At 45.3% G+C, this 22,636-nt stretch overlaps 1 protein-coding gene across 1 annotated transcript in view; it reads right to left on the bottom strand.

Moving 5' to 3' along the window:
• Positions 1–22,636, bottom strand: part of ascc3 (activating signal cointegrator 1 complex subunit 3) — a 187,845-nt gene that overhangs the window by 57,832 nt on the left and 107,377 nt on the right. The window contains exons 15-22 of the mRNA XM_080767693.1: positions 20,397–20,588; positions 17,973–18,197; positions 13,587–13,706; positions 13,087–13,251; positions 10,135–10,221; positions 8,753–8,929; positions 2,803–3,028; positions 2,345–2,499 (exon numbers count right to left, since the gene is read on the bottom strand). Of these exons, the coding sequence (XP_080623819.1) occupies positions 2,345–2,499; positions 2,803–3,028; positions 8,753–8,929; positions 10,135–10,221; positions 13,087–13,251; positions 13,587–13,706; positions 17,973–18,197; positions 20,397–20,588 (1,347 nt within the window). The remainder of the gene's footprint in view (positions 1–2,344; positions 2,500–2,802; positions 3,029–8,752; positions 8,930–10,134; positions 10,222–13,086; positions 13,252–13,586; positions 13,707–17,972; positions 18,198–20,396; positions 20,589–22,636) is intronic.

Raw genomic sequence — 22,636 nt, 5'->3', positions numbered from 1 at the left:
ACATAAAACCGCAAAATCGCAGTCAGACAGACAGACAGACAGACAGACAGACTGCTTGGGAAAAAGACCATGAGTGGAATAAGAAAGCCATGAAAAAAAGGGAAATGGAAAAAAGAAAAAATAGAAAATAGAAATGCCAACAAAAATCTGCTTCCTTTTTTAAAATGAGTCATGATGGTGTTGGCGAGGGCGGAAGCTTATGTGTCTTTACATGTGTCCTGGCTAGGCCCTGCGCGCCGCACAGACATATGCAACCCGGATCAGGGCTAAGCTGAGGGGGTGTTCCATTACCACTCTCCCATGAACGGAGCATGCATCGCTAATCGGACACAAACATTCATCTTCATATTGGGCCTCGCTACAATGAGCCTCCTATTCCCCTCGGATCCCACGGAAAACTGGTGGTAAAGCACCACCCCCACCTTCGGTTGATTCCTCTGGCCGACCGAGGTGGGACAGGTTGGCGTTCCACGAGGATGCTTGTCTTCGTCTTTGTCTCAACTGGGAGTGTGAATAGCTTAGGTTTTGATGTAAGAAGACGGGTTCTCTTAACGATGTGGCCCATTGGACGTCATATTGACAATGTCCCAACCAAATATGGACGAGTTGTGGGCCGTGTGGAGAGGAGATTATGAATTCGGAAAATGCAAGCGAAATTTAGTGCCAATCAGTGGTTTTGCGAGATTAGCTGCTGACAGAGACAGACAGACACACACAGACAGTCTTCTAGATTAGCTGCTGACAGAGACAGACAGACACACACACACACACACACAGACAGTCTTCTAGGCAGTTCAGTCCCTAGGCGCCACGCCATTACAAAGTATACAAATCTCTTTCAATAGCCTGTGCTGGCGCTCGAGGGCGAACAGCAGAGACAGTGTTAACACGTTCAGAAGTAAAGGGCTGTGAGAGCTGGGTACTTTGAGCGTGTGTTGTGTCAGAACCTCCAGAGGTTGTGCAGTGGGATTCACACATCATCTCATTAAGCCTGACTTACACTTAGTTGCACTCGGATGTAACACACTGAAAATAGCCGCTCTACAAGCTCAGTGCGAGACAGCTCTCTTATAATGTTAATATGAATGGGTTCCTCATAATATCTATGGGTATAATACATTTATTCCATTGCATTGTAGTGACTTGTGAATCGAGTGGACTTGTGAGGCCAGAGTCCTGAGTCTCAGTATGTGCTACAACAAAGCAGAGTCCTGCAACGGGTCGGATACCCACGGATACCCTGTGGTATACCCGAGTTTGACGGGTGGGAACGGGCGGGACAATACACCTTTATAAATTAACGGGTGCGGGTACGGGCGGAACGCAACGCCGGTGGGTGACATTTTTTAATCAGCGGTCCTGCACTGCACGATGTTGAGCTGCAGCTGGGGGTTTTCTCAACAGTGGAGACAAGTTAAATCCGTCACATGCCCAAGGAATGGCGTTCTGTTTCTGCTGCTGTCCTTCCCTGTGCTACTTCCTTGTTGCATAGCAGTGACATCACGCCTGTACTGTAGCCTATATTTTCATTCACTCGTGCTGATGAAACACCAAGGGATTATAATGCCAACATTCAACACAAGATAAAACTAACCCAGGTAATGTTGGCCTAATGCATTACTCTGTCTAAGTGTAAATAAATGAGTGATGACCGTGTTTGAAACAGCCTTGGACGGTCGACTCATCAGACTCATATCATCCTCTCCTTGTTGATATATTATGCCAATATGCCATTTACGGTAGGTCGAAATCATGATATAACGTTATGTTGTGATAATAAGCAGCAGTAGCCTCAGTCAACTACATGTCTTCCGTTCCGTGTGCAATGCACTGATGCCGCCCACCACCACCACCGCATGTGGTGTTGGATGAAATAAAGTCAATGATAGCTATCGGTGCCTGTGATATGAACGGGTAACGGGTCCAATTTTTTACGAGTGGGGCGGATCTGGTTTCGAGTTTTATATAAATCACGGGTAACGGGGGGGTTGCGGAACTGATGATTGACGGGCGGGGCGGGTGTGGGTATCGAAAATTGGACCCGTGCAGGACTCTGCAACAAAGTAGGCTACTACAACACAACTACTGCACACAACTACATCTGTGTCTGTGCCTGCATGTTGACAGGCCACAAGATGACATACTAAACCTCACCACCACCACCGGGTAGAGAACCCGCCTCTAGATTTCTGGTTCCGGAAATGTGTCGAGGTGTCCCTGAGCAAGACAATTACTGTCCTGTCCCCCCGAAAACAGAATTTCTGCCCTAAAATCAATTATTATTATTATTACAATTAAAAGCTCATTCTATGTAATGCAGCATGCCCGTGTGTTGCCACGTTACCTGGTCGCTCCACTTGAAGTCGTGCGTGATGACGAGGCGCACGCGGAGCACGGTGCGCGTGATTGGCTGGATGGTGGCCTCCATGGTGATGGAGGGGATCTGGTGGACGCACTGCTTCACCTTCAGGCCAATGTTCACATGGTGCAGCATGTGACCTGCAAGGAAACAAACATGTCACCATTTAACCCCCACCACCCTAAAACACTGCTTCACCTTCAGGCCAATGTTCACATGGTGCAGCATGTGACCTGCAAGGAAACATACATGTCACCATTTAACCCCCACCACCCTAAAACACTGCTTCACCCTCAGGCCAAGTCCACTAAATATGCAGTTGGTTTTGTCGACTAAAGTGTATTTTGTCAGGCGGTATTTTATTTTTTTCTGTTCTGTAAAGTGACTTTGAGTAGCTTGAAAAGCGCTATATAAATTGTATGTATTACTGTTGGTTTCCTCACCGATCTCGTCCTTCCTCATCTCCTTCAGCTTGTCCAGGCTGAGCTTGCGTTCCTCCAGGCGGGCCAGCACGGTGTGAGGCAGGCAGGAGAACTGACGCAGCGGGTGAGCGAAGCCCCACAGTCGCTTGTCGATCACCTTGCAGAGTGTGAGCAGGCGGTACGTCATGGCTGGCCAGCGCTTCCGCAGGGCGATCTCGAACAGGGCCCTGACGATACGAGCCGCATTCTGGGGGGGGGGGAGCCAAGCGAACACACACACACACACACACACACACACACACACACACACACACACACAGAGGGTCTGACTTTTTGGAACTTGTGATGGAGAACTCTCCACCTCGACAGAACGTGAGAGTGGGAAAGGACACAGGCAAATATTCACGCCACAGTGAAAGTCACATCGGCACTTGAATGGTGCGTCAAGCGGCGAGACGCGGCAATTAATCACGATCTGATCAAGAGGCCGCGCGGCTGTGCTCCGACAGCCTGGTCAGACGCAGCTGTGCACTGATGGATTGCTCGTGTCTTTCTTGAGGGATGGGTCAGGGGGAGGTGGGCGCCGATAGGCAGCGGTCAAGTCTGTCTGGGCCGTGATTGATCTGGTCAGGTGCTATCGGGATCTGATTGAGTGGCAAGGTGCGGAAAAGTTTTTTCCTCTGGATTGAGTTGTTAAAAGTCTGGCGGCGGCGTTCTGAGAGAGGGGAAGGGCACTCTGTGATGGACCGGGCAGGCCTTGGCTGTTCTTCACATCACTGGCTCTCACCATGGGATCTGCATCTGGGGACCCCCCAGGGGTCCTTGAGGGGGTTCCAGGGGGTCCACTCCACAGCTAAGTGATAGATAGGAACTGAATGGACCCTTACAGGTCTATAACGCTGAGAGTGTACCAAATTACCCCCTGCCTTTTTCCCCCAACTCTCCCCGGAAAGAGGGGAGGGGATGTGCTCTGTCGGTCTATCACCCTGCACATTGTGTGTGTGTGTGTGTGTGTGTGTGTGTGTGTGTGTGTGTGTGTGTGTGTGTGTGTGTGTGTGTGTGTGTGTGTGTGTGTGTGTGTGTGTGAGTGAGTGAGTGAGTGAGAGAGAGAGAGAGAGAGAGAGAGAGAGAGAGAGAGCCGCTGTTTACAATCACCGGGCAACGACATACTTTTATAAATGATATAATAACCTTTATATATCAGGAATAAATGGGTTTCAATTCACATTGTGACAGACCAACCCACGATTACCCACCTCTCTCACCCTGAGGATAGTTGAAGCACACTGCCCACTGATCAGTGCACAACCCCCTGCCTGGCTTGTGGAAAAGGTTTGGTGAAGAAGTCATGGCGACTGTGAGCATTAAAGAAAAATACTGCCGCAGTGATAATGATTATTTATTAATTAAGAGTAATGAAAGTATGCCTACTAGTTGCCCACGTAGGTACCTTGTACACACCCACTTTCTGAAAGAAAAGCGGCTTCAAAATCATTTTAGCTTGCTAAATGGCCTATAATGCATATTAAACTAGGGGGTCCTTGAAATGACAAAGGGTTGAGAGCCACTGCTCCTGACACCCAGCTCTGGAGGAAGGCACCTGTCAGAGGCCTGATGGAAGGCCAACAGGCCCAAACGTCAATCAAAAAAACGTTTTTTTTTTAATCACTGCACGGTGGAGCCATAAAGTGTGCAACACTTTCTTCCTACTCTTTAATTAAGCCCGATGTTCGACAGAATAATCAACACGCCCACGTGGACAATAACCGCATCAACAGCAGAGCGCTCTCCCATTTCCCACATCGCATCCTATCCCCTAACCTCTGGGATGAAGTTTCAAACCCTGCTGCTGTTTAGGTTGAGTGTATGTGCCTTAAAAAAAGAAGGTTTTTGATGCCGTAAATGTTTAGCTGACCTCTGGAGCCCTCTGCTCTGCTGGGCCATAATAACGTCGGCTCTCTGGGCCATTGAGTGCGAGAGCTGCAGAACTGCTCAATCCCACATTTGCTAAAGCCATTGCTCTAGCAGTATGTATGTATAGTGTGTGTATATATATATACAGTATACATATAGTGTGTGTGTGTGTGTGTGTGTGTGTGTGTGTGTGTGTGTGTGTGTGTGTGTGTGTGTGTGTGTGTGTGTGTGTGTGTGTGTGTGTGTGTGTGTGCATGTGTCTGTGCGTGGGTGTTTATGGATGCGTGCATGCATCCACTGTTGCATGCAACCGAACCCCCCCCATAATGTGCACATGTGTGAGAGTAGGAGGGTGGGTGTGTACAGTTAACAGTACACATGCGTGTGAGAGAGGAGTGACAGAGAGACAGATGCTTTGTCCCGGGCGGCAGTAGGTTGGCAGTGTGGGTGTTTGGCAATGCGAGCGAGGCCTTTGTGTCCCGCAGTCTGATTGGAACATCAGATGTCCAGTACGGAGGAGGCCATCGCAGGCTCAACATCTGAAATCGGGCGAATTAGGAGCAAAGAGGGAATCTGCCTGAGCTATTCCAACTATTTGACCACATGGTGCTGGTTACTGCATGCGGGACATCTTGGATAGATGGCTTCAGCAGAGGGATGAGAGGAGCCAAGGAGAGTGAAAATGAGAAAAGAAGTGTGTGTGTGTGTGTGTGTGTGTGTGTGTGTGTGTGTGTGTGTGTGTGTGTGTGTGTGTGCGTGTGTGTGTGTGTGTGTGTGTGTGTGTGTGTGTGTGTGTGTGTTTTGAGATGGAGGATGGGGGGGGGGGTTAGATTACAGGCTATCAGTCACTGTGAAATATGTAAGGGAGAACATATTAATTTCCCCATTCGAGAGAACCGTTGTTTTTTTCCCCCGCAGAGGATAAAGCCGCGATGATGCCCGCTCTCCGATCTACTGTGGCATTTCACCAAGCCCCCTTAATGCCGTCAAACAATGGTGGCCGCTGATAAAACAGTAAACACATCTATTGTTCCACGTGATATGATAACTTGGGACATGCCCGCAGATCTGAGCAGGCTTTCTCGTCCAGGAATGTGACTGAATATCGTGGCTGTGGATTGCAGACAGAAACGTGTGTATCTCCACATTTCAGCTTTTCTATTTTGTAAATTAATGCCATACTTTGTTACTTCGTCATACAAGAGTGTTGCATAAAAGTAGTGAAAATAGCAGATCTGCTGTGAGCTTGTAGATCAGCTGTTTTCACTATTTTCAAATGATTTAAAATTAATAATAAAGAATAAAGGTTATGATGGTGATCAGAGATCACAGTTGGGATCAGACTGTTTTGATATTCTCTGAGCAAGACGCTTGACCCCCAACCAACCTTTCCTCACTCTATAGGATGGTACAATGCAGTGGATACATTTCACATAATATGTGAAATGTTTTTTGTCACTGTACATTTGCGCATAATAGGCGTGACAAACAAACACACACAAAGGGTGGGGGGTCTGGGGACCAAATTATCATTATAGTTTGGCACCGCTAAAGCCTGGAGCCTCTTTTAAAGTTTGTTTTGGAAGCCAGGATGGCCTTCCAGGTTAAACAAGCGGGGATGGTACGTACTGTACATAACAGGTTCATTCTGAGAGTGTTAGAATGAGAAACAGGGGAGAGATTCAAAGGCATGATTGATAGACGACAGTGTGTCTGCTGTCGACAGTTACTGCGGCCTGGAACACATCAGAACCACCAGCAGGTGTTTCTTGTTCAACACGGTGGACATGCAGTCAGTCGGAGACAGTGATGCACAGGCCCACTGATGACAGGTAAGCCACGCTGTGTCAATGAGAGGGTAGGGTTTAAATAAAGTAGCACAGGGAACTGGTTAATGGCAACAATTAGTTCTTCCATCTACGGAATGGGGCAGGAATTGTGGTAAAAGAGGATAGTAATCGAGGTGTAAATAAATAAAATAAGATCAGTTCAGAATCAGAATTTGCTTTGTTGTCAAATCACAGATTTAAAAGTTTAAAATAAATCGTGTTAAGTGAGGGGCACTCTTATCATCATACATCATCACATTCCTTACTTTTGGCGTCCTCACATTTCTGTCCTCACTTTGTATCCTCACTTTTTAAGCCCTCAGCCTTCAAATCATCGCTTTGGGGTAACTGTTAACTGTTTACAGGTAAGGTCTTTCTCTCTTGAGGTTACTCGACTCGGTGAAACTCCTGCCACACTGATCGCAGCGGTATGGCTTTTCTCCAGTGTGCACACACTGGTGCATCTTCAGGCGCCTGTTTCAGACGCTGAAACATATGCCACACTGTTAACAGTGGTAGGGTTTTTCTCCAGTGTGGATGCTGGTTCGTAATCAGATGATGGGACTGACGGAAACTATTGTCACAATGTTTACAGTGCCCACAGTAACCTGAAGAAGGCATCCTGTTTGCCCAAATGTCGGTTAAATAAAAGTTTCTAGCATCGTGACTACGAGCTGTGCGGCCTCTTTTCTTTCTTTGTTCAAGTTTTGTCTCCTGCGGTCAGCACCTCCCCACTACTGGTGTGCACTATATACCTCTTTGTTTGTACAATTTTTACAGTGAAAATATCTTTCTCTTTGTTCCCGTCTTCAGCTTACTGAAACTCTCGTCACACTGCTTACAGAAGTGGGTTTTCTTTCCTGTGCACAACGACCGCTGATGCGTCTGTCCCTGGTTGAGCCAAAGGCTTGGCAACCTGTCAGCGACCGTGAGATCTTGGTTCTTCAGCGTCTCCTCATTTCTGGCTGGTTACGGAGCTGGGGATTGGCTGACGGCCGCTGAGGGGATTCGTCCATTCGTCAGCATTTGACAGTAGAGTAGAGTCGTTGTCGTGGCTCTTTTTCGTGCGTCCGAAAAGAGATGTCACGGCATGTGTACACTCAGAGCAGGAGACATGAGTCAGCTAATATTGGGGTCACACTCCCTCCAGGACAGGTAATTTATCATGGCTGCTGCTATTCATGGACTGTGATGGGGATGAGGGTTGACTCTGGGTGGATATGTCCTTATAATACTCTCTGAGAGTCTTCACTCGTCTGGAAACTACCTCAGGACTCTTATCTCCTCAGGTAATGATTTGAACCTACAGTATGAAGATAAAACTAAACCGTAGGCTCAACAGGAGCTATGGCCTGACCTCACAGACCCTTGCCATGCATGTCTAGAAGTGCTGATTTGTACTTTTGTTGTGTGCTTTCTCCAGGACTGTAAAATGTTTTTTTTCTCATTTCAAAATATTATTTCCAGGAATTTCATGACCGTGGGAACCGTGTTATTAAAGCAAAAATACAATCTCATGACTGACGATGTTTGCGTGGACAACATTTTGTTAAATTTAGCTGTTTTAGTAACAGTGAATAAATCACAGATTTGAGGCTTTCAACTTTTGCTGTTACTGTATATGAAATACAAGTAACTACCGGTATTTTCGCTTCGCAAGGTGCCATATAATACATGCTGACTAGGGAATAGTTGTGTTTATCTTCGGCAGCCTAGGACACGTACACAGTTTGGTTGTAAGAGGCTTCCAGCAACTTGGGATGCCAAAACATTCTGTGCAATCTCTTCCACTATCAGTAGCCGCCAAATATGTCGAAGACGCTGTTACTTGTACCCCTGAAGGGTGTGTGGGTATTTGTCCGGGATTTGCTGATTGCACTCTGTACAGCACCGTGTAAATATTTGTGTCGTTGTATTGTATCTCTTATGTGGACATAAATAAATGATTAATGTGTGTGTATGTGTGTGTGTGTGTGTGTGTGTGTGTGCACGCTCGTGTGTTTTCATGTTTTTACATAGATTGTGCATTACATTCACCCATTCACACGCACATTCATAAGCCGGTGGTGGAGGAAACCATGCAAGGCACCCCAATTAGGGGTTCAGTGTCTAGCTCAAAGACAGCCTGGAATCGAACCGGGAACCTTCCGAATCCCAACCGGCCGCTCTACCTCCTGAGCCACTGTGTGCGTGCGTTCATGTGTGTGTGTGTGTGTGTGTGTGTGTACCTGTGCCACGTAGGAGAGGTCAGAGATGAGGGAGAAGCTGTCCACCTCTCCTCGTCCGATGTAGGTCTGCAGTAGGATGTTGATCTTTCCGTAGCCGTTCTCCACTCCGCCCGCCGCCGGAAGCTCACAGTAGTTAGACAGCATCTGTTCCAGCTCCTCCATCTCTTCATCACGCACCTGCACACACACACACGCACGCGCAGACACACGCACGCACGCACACATGTACACGCACACACGCACGCATGCACACACACGCACGCGCGCACGTCAAATCATACAGACAGGTAGGGCGGGACACACAAACAAAACAAACACGATAATTGTGTTTTTTACTGCCATTTGTTTTACAGGGAGTGAATACGGTATTAAAAGCTCCAACAACGAGCAGGTCACAAATAACAACCGCCTCTTCTAACAATAACCAGGGGTATTGAGTGTACGTGCAAATACTGTAAAAACGCTGGTCCCCAATAAAGGCTGGGTTAAAAAAGGAAAAAACTTTCATAATCAGAATCACAGCTCTGCTGTTCCGAGTTTCACTTTTCAAGAGAAAACAGCGTTCTGGCTCACATGCTAGATTTTGCGGTCGCTCTAATGTCACTGTTGTGCTTCAATGCAAAACAGCCCATGGGACATCTGTGCTAAAACTGTCTGCTGCCTCTTTCCTACGAGTTATTTTTTATTTATTTATTGTGAGAACACAGATCTTTGAAGCACATGTATTTGGGAAATGTCACGTGTAAAACTCGCTCCATGTGTGATGTGTACAGTATGCTACTCGTCAATTTCAGTGCTTTGGCCTTCATACTGTTAAAGGATTAGTTCACACGGGAAAATAAACTATTTCTATCAATTACACACCTTATGAAGCCTTGATTTTTTTGTCTCATTCCTAAGCCAATAATTCAGTGGTTTTCTACTAGTGATGCAACCAATATTCGGCTGCAGAAAATATTCGGCAGAAACTGGCTAAAAATGCATTTTTGGCCTATTCGGTTTCGGCCCAAATAGAAAATATATCACCGAATAGTGTATGCAATTCATTCAAAAGAGCTGAATAAATGTTTTATGGACCCATAATAGTGATTATTATTTAAGTTAAGTTTTGCCATAACCATTTATTTTGCCATAAATCAGGTAGCTTTAAACACTAAAACAGCATTGGGGAGCAGCCTTATACTGTAACTCTATGGGAGCAGTGGCGATAGTGCTGGTGGTGCACTGAATGCATGCGCGTTCATTCACTGGGCGCAAACACAAAAAGTGTCGTTCTTGATTGTGTTACACGCAAATCACATGGGGCCTTTTGATTCGGTGTGTTTGATTCAGCACTGCCGATGTACAACATGGGCTATTTTCGCCCTCTGAACACAGCTCACCTTGACCTGCTCAAACTCCTCTGCCTTGGACACGATGCTGAGGATGTCGGCCTCGTTCCTCTGGGAGTTGAACAGCTCGTTGAACGTCTGCGTGGCAAGGCAAGGCAAGGCATGTTTATTTGTGTAGCACATTTCAACAACAACAACAAGGCAATGGGCTCTATGCACAGATGCCATTTTTGGAAGAACTTGGGCCCCTTCCCTACTACCTTCACAGGTGTTACTGATGATACTAATAAATTACACTCTGTTCCATTCTGGTCAAACAGAGACAGGGTGCTATGCTATTGTGCATGTTGGCTCCCTGGAAACACACTGCTACACCAGTGGGTCTCAAAGTGTCCTTGAGTGGGTTCCAAATGGCCCCTTACGGGTGTGTAACTCTGAGAGTGTACAAATGGAACCAAATGGACCCGTAAGGGTCCATTTGGTTCCATTTGTAGGGGGTCCTTGAAATTTAAAAATTTGAGAGAACCACTGCACAGTAAATTAAACAGAGCCAATTAGTATCATGGGTAACACCTGAGAAGGACGTAGAGAAGCAGCACAGTTATTCTGTGCATATTATTCTGAGCCCATTCAGAGTGCAGTAAGATTCCAAAAAGAGAAAGACAGGTCGATGTTTCATGTCACAATTATTGCGGCCAAAATGATTGCAATTATTACAATAATCAAAATATGCGTAATACTCTTAAAATGCCACTTTTGTACAATGCAGCATCTATATATATTCTGTGGGGAACATAAGCAAATCTACAAGCTTGTAGATCCACTATTTTTTGGCATAGAGATACAGAACATCACAATAAACGATAAGGATTATTATCCGATCCCTGCTATCTGCAGTCATTACTTAAAGTCAGCGGTTTATATTACGGCTGTGTCCCAAGTTATCACATCACATGGAACAATAGATGCCTTACAGAAAGCATTCATGATTACGGCAACAAGACACAGAATGCAACATGACCTTATGAGGCCATCGCCATGGCAGCAACGCCGAGGCCAACTAAACAATGCTGCAGTAGTAGATAAAAGAACAAGAGTGTATGAGATGTGTGAAGTATAGTCTGGTGTGGTTATCTATCCTAACACATCATAATCTGAAGGAGTGGGCTGTAAACAACAAGCACTCTACTTAGTTGTAAGGTACTGTTGGCACAGCAAAGCATCCATTTGTTAAAGTGTAGCTGTCCAGTGGAGATATACTATGTTGTTGTATTACAGTAGCCTACTATAGATCACTGGTTCACACAGTGAGTCGGGAGCCGTTTGCAGGTCGCAGACAAACCTTTATGGGTCTCTTTCTTTTTTTTCCAAAAACATTTAAAAACATTTAAAAAAAACATTGATTTCAAAGAAATTCCATAAATTAGAAAACAAGTAGTAGTAGTAGTAGTAGTGAAAATAGACGATATACAAGCTCACAACATGGCACGAAGCATTGCAAGCATGTATATCTATTTTCACTAGTTTGGGTCCCGCGGAGACATCAAATATCTCTTTTGGGTCACAGGCTAAAACGTTTTAACCTGATTCTCTCTCAAGCTTTTTATTTTTTACGTATTGAAGTTTGCACACTTCAATACGTCATCAGTATGGCGTTGATCCCGCCTCTAGCGGCCGCACATGGCCACATATCTCTCATCACATTGTCTCTGCCCGAGAGGGACCAGATGGGCAGATGGGAGCAGGAGGAGGAACTCACTGCTGCCACCCGCTGGCGGAGTCAGGTTAAAACGTTTGGGAGTGCTTTAGTTCACTGGTTCCCAAACTGGGGGTCAGGACGCCCAGGCTGGTTCCCCAAATTATTTTGGCGGGTCCCCAGATGTGCAACTGTATTTTCTCACTCCAACAAGTGTATACACGGTATCTGCACAACTCTAAAGTAACAATTGAATTACTTTCAAGATCTTTTAAATACCAATTGCAAATTAAGAAAGAAAGAGGGAAACATTGTGAAAATAGCTGATCTACAAGCTCAGAACCCCTTTGCAGTGAGAGGCGCTGTGAGCTTGTACTTTGGCTATTCTCACAATATTTATCTGTGAATCGAGTCAAACTAAATATAATGCCTATAAAATTCCAAATTCTTGTCAGGGAGGGGGATTATTTGGGGGGGGGGGGGGGGTCGTGGCCTGAGAAGTCTGGGAAGCCTTGTAGTAGTACAATGGTGTTGTATTTCATGTACTGTAGCAGTGATGTAGTTAGTACCCCTATGGTGTAGTATTTGAAGTAGCATCAGTGATGTAGTTAGTACCCCTATGGTGTAGTATTTCATGTAGCAGTGATGTAGTTAGTACCCCTATGGTGTAGTATTTCATGTAGCAGTGATGTAGTTAGTACCCCTATGGTGTAGTATTTCATGTAGCAGTGATGTAGTTAGTACCCCTATGGTGTAGTATTTCATGTAGCAGTGATGTAGTTAGTACCCCTATGGTGTAGTATTTCATGTAGCAGTGATGCAGTTAGTACCCCTATGGTGTAGTATTTCATGTAGCAGTGATGTAGTTAGTACCCCTATGGTGTAGTATTTCATGTAGCAGTGATGTAGTTAGTACCCCTATGGTGTAGTATTTGAAGTAGCATGCAGTGATGTAGTTAGTACCCCTATGGTGTAGTATTTCATGTAGCAGTGATGTAGTTAGTACCCCTATGGTGTAGTATTTGAAGTAGCATGCAGTGATGTAGTTAGTACCCCTATGGTGTAGTATTTCATGTAGCAGTGATGTAGTTAGTACCCCTATGGTGTAGTATTTCATGTAGCAGTGATGTAGTTAGTGCCCCTATGGTGTAGTATTTCATGTAGCAGTGATGTAGTTAGTGCCCCTATGGTGTAGTATTTCATGTAGCAGTGATGTAGTTAGTACCCCTATGGTGTAGTATTTCATGTAGCAGTGATGTAGTTAGTACCCCTATGGTGTAGTATTTCATGTAGCAGTGATGTAGTACCTCTATAGTGTTGTACTTGATGTAGAAGTGGCTAGCGGTGCGGCCCAGGTCTGTGGAGGAGAAGTATCCGGTGCGTTCCTCATAGCGGATCATCCGGGCCTTGTCCAGCTTCCTGGCAGCCTGCACCACCAGATCCCTGCGGTACAGCTCCAAGCCGGGGTCCATCTGGAACACGCACCAAGGATTTTAGACTTTCAGCTTTCAGCAGTTTTTACTTTACATACAGCAAAGTGTCTTGTCCTTGTTTGTACTTTGCTTCTTTTTTTCTCTTTCTCTCTCTCTCTCTCTCTCTCTCTCTCTCTCTCTATTTTTCTATTCTCTATTCAATCTTTTCTTTGTTTTGTAAAAGGCTAGGTGAAATAAGCTATGGTTATTTTCTTGCTTGTTGCATTACCTATGGAAATTAAACGTGTTAAGACTAAACTAAACTTAATTTAGTGTGTGTGTGTGTGTGTGTGTGTACACACACACACACACACACACACGAGAAGGAGTCCTACCTGGTAGGCGTTGTGGTTGAGGCCGTAGACCAGGGGGTTGGCCCTCATGCGCACGTACAGGTAGGTGTAACTCAGCCACTTCACTGCCTCTTCCACGTTGGTGACGGTCCCCAGAGCAACCTGGACAGACAGCAGGGAGGAGACAATAGACATTACATTGGTGACGGTCCCCAGAGCAACCTGTCCTGGACAGACAGCAGGGAGGAGACATTACATTGGTGACGGTCCCCAGAGCAACCTGGACAGACAGCAGGGAGGAGACATTACATTGGTGACGGTCCCCAGAGAAACCTGGACAGACAGCAGGGAGGAGACATTACATTGGTGACGGTCCCCAGAGAAACCTGGACAGACAGCAGGGAGGAGACATTACATTGGTCACGGTCCCCAGAGAAACCTGGACAGACAGACGGGAGGAGACATTACATTGGTGACGGTCCCCAGAGCAAACCTTTTCATGTAAAGGACCCCCAAATTGACTTATTAGCCCGTGGACCCCTATTTGAAAAGATATGCCAGGGACCCCCATTAGAGAAGATGTTAACGGCTCTAGCAGTGACTGATTCTCAATCATTTTATTTCAAGGAGTCCCTTGGAGGCTTGGACCCCCATTTAAAGGCCTTTCCATCTTTAGGACCCCAATTTATATTAAAATCAATGTTAATTTAACTACTTGTAGTGCATGTACTTAGTTGCTTTCCACCACTGACAACCAGTCTCTGCTACCATCTTGTGGACAGTTGAGGAAATGCAAGCTACTTCACTTGAAATCCCACAAGTGGAATAAAGGAATTGTTGTGAATAATGATGGAAGTATGCATCAAGAATAATAATTTTCCTTCATTGCATATTTAATGTTGCTTAATGTTAATAGATAACTAATACTGAATATTTCCTATTGGAAAACTAACGTACATCATTATGTTTAACAGCACAATGTGTGGAATGATGTCAGTGTGAAAAATATATATATTTTTTTATCCTAGTTTTACATTTCCAATGGACATACCTGGTGGCTCTCTTTGTCAAAATGAATCTGAGAGCAAGCCACCAATTCATCAACAGTATTAAAAACAACAAAAGGGTTTTAGGGTTTAATCGATTCTAGTGGTGACTGGCTCTGTAATCACAGATCTCTGTAATCATTAGGAGAAAAAGAAGCTCTCAGCTTAGGGTGTCATGTCGCCTGATGTACGACATCATCTCCCCGTCTGCTGGCCTCCGTCCAAACCCGCCTCACAGTAGTTGAGCTGTAGAGCATCGGTGAAAGCTACGCTCAGCCGCAAATTCACATTGGGCAGGAGAGGCTGGCAGATTGCTGACGTGCAAAAAGCCATTTTGTTTTGCAAAAAGCCATTGCTTGCTGGTGCCTCGCGTCGAAAATAGCCGACAATCTACAAGCTCACAACTTAGTCACCATGCGACGCGCTGTGAGCTTGTATATAGGCTATTTTCTGCCCGGAACACCATCATCATTATGTAAGCCCATGAGAATCGAGCCATGTGGATCATGCCAGGAGCCTACAGTATCTACTGTTTCCTTAGTGTGAGGCAGCTTGATGTACAAGTACCTCAGATATGACGGTAGTATGTCGCAGGGAATAAACAAGAAATCATTATCAGCTTGCATTCCATTCTCTTGCATATTGTACCTTAGTGGGGCTTTCTGTAGTCTCTAGTCATGGTGCGGTGGGGGAGAGGAGAGTGGGCGTATAGGGCTAGTCTCCCATTAGCCTGGCCCAGCCAGTGTGATTTCTGGACTAGAGTGGCGGGTGCCGCTTGGCTTGGCGTTGGATCCTATTGGTTCACCGTTCTGAGCGCCCGCCCCTGACCCCACCCCATCCGGTAGAAAACAGAGGAGAACTATGACGTCACCAAATGTGGAGTGACGCCCTCTCTGCACCGTAGTTCACTCCCACTCCTAGACCAGGAAATGTGGCTCGTTTGCCCAGGCTTTTCTTTTTCTTGTGAAAACGAAACTCCCATCTCCCATTGGCTTAGATTAAAGGCCATTAAAGGCACAATCTCGCCACTACACCTGGAAAGTCTGATCATTGATCAGCTCTCCTAGCTGATACAAAAATAAAAAGAAGAATGAAGTGGCATTTCGTCCTCGGAATTTCACACACGCTGATGGCAGAGGAAACCATGCAAGGCACCAACCTGCTCATCGGAAGGCGTTCAGTGTCTTGCTCAAGGACACTTCGAGCCACTGCCACCTGAGCCACTAGCGCCAATCGAACCCTTGATGCCGAGTGCGAAGCAGGGAGGCATCGGGCACTCCAGTCCTCGTGAGTCCCGATCTCCGGGTGGACACTTGAACCACAAAGCCATTAGGCTACTGACGTCACCATACGACAAAGTGTAAATCAGACTTAAGCATTAGGTCTTAGCACAACATCCTCTAAAGCCCACACTGACTTACTACCCGTCTGTAAGTGTGTTCCTTTAACTGGCAATAATGCAAATAAACAAAACCCAAATACAGGCAAACTGAATACATGGTGAATTATTTAATACTGGCACACTCTTCTTCAAAAGCCAACCTTGGTTTTGTCGTAGTTCAGGGGACACATACATAAATGATGTGCTTCTCTTATGTCACGGCAGATGGCCACCCACCTAGAAACCAGGTTCTGCTCCAGATTTCTGCCCATTAAAGGGAGGTTTTTCCTTCACTGTGACCGCCAAGCACTTGGCCATGGGGGAATTTAAGTGCATGGACTTGACCTGTTCTATGTGTAAAGTGTCTTCTTATAACTTGTTGTGATTCGGTAGTAGAACCTCTATAGCAGAGGTTCTCAACGTTTTGGGCTGGGGACCCCCGGAGATGCTTTGGCCATGTCTAGCGAGTGCAGATTCATACGAGTATGGGTGTGAGTAAGTGGTTAAAAGTGCAATGCTATAATGTTTGTTCAGTAACAGGGGTCTCTACTCTCTCCAGCTCTTTCAAATCCACGGTGGGATAGCAGAGGTTACACCCAAAAATCTGCTTAAATGCTATAACGTTAAGTCAAATTTATTTCACCTGCTCTTTTTTTGGATTGCACAGTGCACTATAAGCAGAGGTGGAGGGTACCAGGGAGGTAATCACTGCCTAGACTGGTGGAAAGTAGCCAAGTACATGTTACTGTACTCAAGTACACATTTGGGGAACTTTTACTTTACTTGAGTATTTCCATTTTTTAAACTTCATACTCTAAATTGTAAATATTGTACTTTTTACTCCACTACAACACAATTATTTTACATCTTTAGTCACTAGTAACGTTGCAGATTTAGATCAATGCAAAAACGACAGCAACCACTTAAGGCATATTTTATACTTCGGCTATTTTCACACAATAGACAACATTTTAAATTAAATGTTGGATAATCTATTTAATTTTGTTTTATTTAGAGTAGCCAATTACCAATTGACCAATTGACCGCCTATTTCTCCCCAATTTAGTAGTTATGCCAATTGATTCCTCCCCACACACATTTCTATTGCATCATTGACATATTTCTACATTGCTACTGTACTTTTTATTTAAAGTAAAACAAATGTGTGTATTTCATCCACCACTTCTGTCACTGCCTAACCAGACACCATCTGCTGGCTTCCTTTCTGGTGCTGCGTCGCTTCATTAACCCATTCAAACCGGGAACGCCACTGTGTCCTTACATTTCATTTTATACTTTGGCCATTCAAAAATAGCAGATCTTCTTCCTGTAGATCTGCTATTTGTTTTAAATAGTTAAGAACAAATCTTTAACTCAAATATTTGCTTGTGGGGGTACCTCGAACAAATCATTTGAGATGGAGGTTCGGTGGCCAAATGCATATAACTGTGGCAGTCCTTGACATGAAATAGGTTTGGGGCAGCAGTTAGCTCAAGTGGTAGAGTAGCCGGTAGAGCAGCTGGTTCGAAACCGGGCTCCCCCACACGGAGTGTCCTTGAGCAAGACGTTGAATCCCTAATTGCTCCCGATGTGCAGGTTGGTGCCTTGCATGGTTTCCTGGTGTGTGTGTGTGTGTGTGTGTGTGTGTGTGTGTGTGTGTGTGTGTGTGTGTCAGTGAATGTAATGCACGATCTATGTAAAGTGCTTTGGATAAAAGCACTATATAAATGCACCATTTACAACCACTTATATATAAGTATTTCAGAAACCTGTTTGTTTTAGAATCGGCCTCGGGTCTTAACGGATTAAGCAGCAGAATGTGCTACAATCTGGACAACTGTGAGGCAGGTTGACACCAAATATCCTGGGGGACGGTTATATTCTTGTGGCCATTGCATCTAACTAAAGATTAGTAAGGAAAGACCACGCATCATTCCTTTATGAATGACTCATGTGCATGAGTGTGTGTGTGCGTGCGCGAGTGCGTGTGTGTGTGCGTACCTCTGCGTTGAGGTTGTCGGCCATGGTGTCGAGGAACTGGCTCTCGATGGGGTTCTGCTGCGTCAGCAGCGTCAGGTAGTGACTCAGCTTGTCGTGCGTGGTGATGATGGTGCCCTCGCCGTGCTTGTCGAACTGCGGCCGCCCGGCGCGCCCGAAGATCTGCATCACGTCCAGGATGCCCAGGTCCACCAGGGAGCCACGCTTGGCGTCGTAGATCTGAGTGCCCTGAGTTTGTTTGATGTGTGTTGTGGTTGATTTGGACAGCAAAAATATTTTGGTTTTAGTTTATACAGTCATAGTATTTGGAAATAATTTGGTGATAAGGCCCTTGAGATGCTTCATCTCGTTTCTGAGGGGGTCCTCGGGCACAACACATAGACAACAGAACTTGAGGGGGTCCTCGGGCACAACACATAGACAACAGAACTTGAGGGGGTCCTCGGGCACAACACATAGACAACAGGACTTGAGGGGGTCCTCAAAAATATTCTAATACATTTTCATTTAGTTTTAAGTCATATTTTTGTCACGTGAAATGTTTTGGTGTTAGTCTAGTTCTAGTTTTATTCGCAGTGTGACGTCGCAGTGTGACGCGTTGTGAGCTTGTAGATCAGCTATTTTCCGAGTGCGAAACCAACTTTTAGTTCTACTGGATCTTTTCTCCACTAGTCTCTCACTAACATTTTAGTCTAGTTTTTATTTGTTGACGAAATTGTCAATATATTTAGTGGCTTAGTTTTTCCTCAGTTTTGCTCAGTGTAAAACGGTAGTCGACAGACATTTTTCGTCAATAGTCAACACTAGTGCCCTGTTGTTGATGTTGCCGTGGAAACAAGAGGGATGGAGGGAGGAGGGATTATACAGATTATAAAGCCCACCCTCCTCTTGCCATGGTTCTTGGCTGGGAAGGCAAAGCCTGTGTCAGAGGGAAAGTAACTGACACAGTCCTCCCCCGTGAGACATCAACCAAACAGTGTATATTGTTAGTAAATATGATGAGAAATCACGAACAATGAAGGCAATGTGAGGATACAAAAACGCCTTACTTAACCCTAGAGAAAACTAGTCTCGTGTAGCCAGACAACTATTCCACACTCTGCTGGCAAAATTTGTTCCAACCCAACTCCCTTGGGAAACTTTGTGACATCTGCTGAAAGTTGGGGTACCATTATCAATCAATATAAGGCAAAGATTACTTTAAGTAACATGTGACATGTCAAACTAGAGGCTTTTCATGATGCTGAATCCATTCCAAGCATGAGTTTTGCACAAAAATACCCCTTTCGGCCATAGCAACTTTCCCAAATGTGCCCAAATGTGCTGACCTCATCACATTTGTGATGACGGCTATGGGCATTTTTAGGCAAAGGAGTGTTTTTTGTGCAAAACTAATGCTTGCAATGGATGCTGACCAAATTCTGATACAGAATAATATAAAATATCGGGTAGGCTAATAATATACCTGTGACAAAACCAAATGTTCTAGGGTAAAGCCACTGGTTCCCAAACAGTGGGTCGGGATCCATATTTGGGTCACGGACCAATTAGAATTATCTCCTTGTTTCCTATATCTACAATTATGCTGACTATACTATATCTATTATTTAAAAAATATTTAAAATATTCACAATATTTCATAAATAATTTAAGTATGTAAAAAAAGGTTTAAAAGGAACAACGTGGCATATTGTGTTTGCGTTCTGAGCTTGTACTGTTGATCTGCTATTTTCACTAGTATGTGGGCAATAATAATAATAATCCAGTGGTTTTCAACCCTCAAATCAAGGTCCATTATCTATTTGGGCCATGGAACACTCGCACTAAGGTTGGTCCACAATTCCATATTAAGTAATGCAGATGTTTAACATAATTTAACTCTTGAGAGTGTAAAATGAAACCAAATGGACCCGGAAGGGGAAGGGTCGCAAGGGTTCCAATTTACACTCTCAAGAGTTAACCCATTCTGGGCGGGAACCCCTTCTGGTGTTTTAAACATTATGTTATAATTTAGCTATTGAAAAATCGTTACAATGTGGCGCAAATCATTGAATATATATTTCAGAGCGAACATTTTCAACTAAAATATATGCTTCTGGGGGGTCCCTGGAACTACATATTTTGAGATGGGGGTCCGTGGCCCAATAGAGATCATTCTGGGGGTCATTGACATGAAAAAGGTTGAGCACCACTGACATAGAAACATAGGTTTTTCAGAAAAATGTTAGGATTTAGAAGCCTTTTTTTAATCGACCTCAGTCCAAAATGGGTTAAAGATCTATACGGGTCCTTTAGGTTTAGCTGGGGACCACCTGGAAAACCACTGGTCTTTTGGGTCTTGAGCTAAAAACGTTTTGGCACCAACCACTGACTTGCAAGACATTGCAAACGGAAGGCAAATTGAGCGGGCGGGAGCGAGGTTCGAACCTTGATGATGACGGCGTGGGCGGGCAGGTTGACGCCCCAGGCCAGCGTGGCCGTGCACACCAGCACCTTGAGGTAGCCCCGGGAGAACATGCTCTCCATCAGGCTGCGGTCCGAGCGCAGCATGCCCGCGTGGTGGATGCCGAAGCCCTCGGGGAACATCTCCTTCATCTCCTTGTTCCTGGAGCGCTGGATCTATCAGGGGGAGGAGGAGACCATGAGGTTAGAGAGAGAGAGAGGAGGAGACCATGATTATTAGAGAGAGAGAGAGAGAGAGAGGAGGAGGAGACCATGATATTAGAGAGAGAGAGAGAAAGAGAGGAGGAGACCATGAGGTTAGAGAGAGAGAGAGAGAGAGAGAGAGAGAGGAGGAGACCTGAGGATATAGAGAGAGTGGACGAGGAGGAGACCTGAGGATATAGAGAGAGTGGACGAGGAGGAGACCTGAGGATATAGAGAGAGTGGACGAGGAGGAGGAGGGCGTTAGGGAAGGGCAGAGGATAGTATCATATAGGGCGTGTTGTTTTCTGGTTCCGCTGAATGTTGTATTTATAGCAGACTCCTTACTCAAATGTGCACTTGCAGTTTGGGCAACTCCAAAGCAAACTCCACATGTCCCAATATTTTATTTACCTGCCATAGTGTCAACCCCTTACCCCTGTGTTGGATCTGTGGTTAGACTGACATATTCACTGATACAGATATGACCCGATATGACAAAAAAGGGCCGATCCGATACTTTTCCCGATACCGATACAGTATCGGGACATCTCTAATAGAAACATAGGGTTTTTTTTTTAAACTGTAGACTGAAGACATTTGAATCTGGTCTAAGGTCTAAATGGGTTAAAATATGCGGGCGTCAGGGGGGTGAGAGAGGAGCAGCACATCTGACATGGAGGATCATGTTCTAGAACAACAGTAACAGAGTGTGTGTGTGTGTGTGTGTGTGTGTGTGTGTGTGTGTGTGGGGGGGGGGGGGGGGGGGGGGGTGATGCGTCTCACTGAAGTAATACCTGCTCTTGAAGAATAACACTAGTGTGTTTTTTTTCATGTCTTATCGGCTCAATTTTGGTAGTTAACTGGGTGTGACGGCCGCCACGGCTTCTGCCTCTGTTTTACGACATGCAGTAAAACACCTCTACCAACACAGCACACAAACACGTGCACGCGCATGCACTTACGCATGCATGTACACATGCACAGGATACCTGTCCTATGACCATGACTGTTACTTTTCAGGACATTGAACCAAAATCGCCACGCTTTCACTACATCTGTGCGACACTCTGGAATGATAAAGAAGGACAAAGAAAATGGAAAACATAACACACACACACACACACACGTACGTGTTGTGCTGTTGACTGGCGCTGGCACTGTGACCTGGCCTTATAGCTTTAATGGCTTCCTCATCACAAGGCTTTATCTCGCTCTCTGGGCGTCCAAATAGAGGTCAGAGCCCTGAGGCCAGGCCAGAAAGCCCATTACAGCCAGTATCTCTCAACTCTGGCTTTGTGCATCAGAGAGAGGGCTGTGTGTGTGTGTGTGTGTGTGTGTGTGTGTGTGTGTGTGTGTGTGTGTGTGTGCATGCTCGCGTGTGTAAGTGAGTGTTAGACTGTAAGTGTGTGCTTGTGTATTGTGTCACATGAAGAGGGAGTGGATTTTAGATTAAAAAACAAAACAAAAAACACAAACAGCAATACAAGAAGCCAACTGTCTCTGAACCAGGTACCTTCACTGCCTGAAAGTGACGGTTGAGGGTAGTTACCCTTACAAAAAACATGTAGTAATCCTGGTCTCTATACTGTCTCCCCCTGGCCAGCCGGGTCGCCTGAAGGAGGGGAAAGGAACTGGTTGGAATAAGTGTTCCTTCCACGCGCTACGTCCAACCGGGGAAACTGTTACTCCCCCTGTCAGGTGAAAAAATAAACGGCTTGGACTCCTCATGCAGCAAAGGAAGCATGATGTCAGTCCGTTGCTCTCCCCAGGTTGGCAGAGGGAGTGTTGCGCCCAGGATTACATTAGATAATTGACAGTGCATGAAAAAATGGGTTGCAAAAATTGTGGGATAAAAATGTATGACAAAAATGAAAAAAGAATGAGAACATAAGATAAGAGTTTGACCTTCCATAGAGCTGGATTCTGCCATCATTAACTGTTATAACCTCCTCTGTGTTCTTCCAAACCACGTCCCCCCTGTGTGACGGACGGCGCCCGTTAATACAGGCCACATCAAATGG

The sequence above is a fragment of the Protomyctophum bolini genome (assembly GCF_963924005.1).
Source record: "Protomyctophum bolini genome assembly, chromosome: 7".
NCBI lineage: Eukaryota > Metazoa > Chordata > Actinopteri > Myctophiformes > Myctophidae > Protomyctophum > Protomyctophum bolini.
Note: the sequence above shows the minus strand (reverse complement) of the source record. Positions and strands in the feature narration are given on the sequence as shown.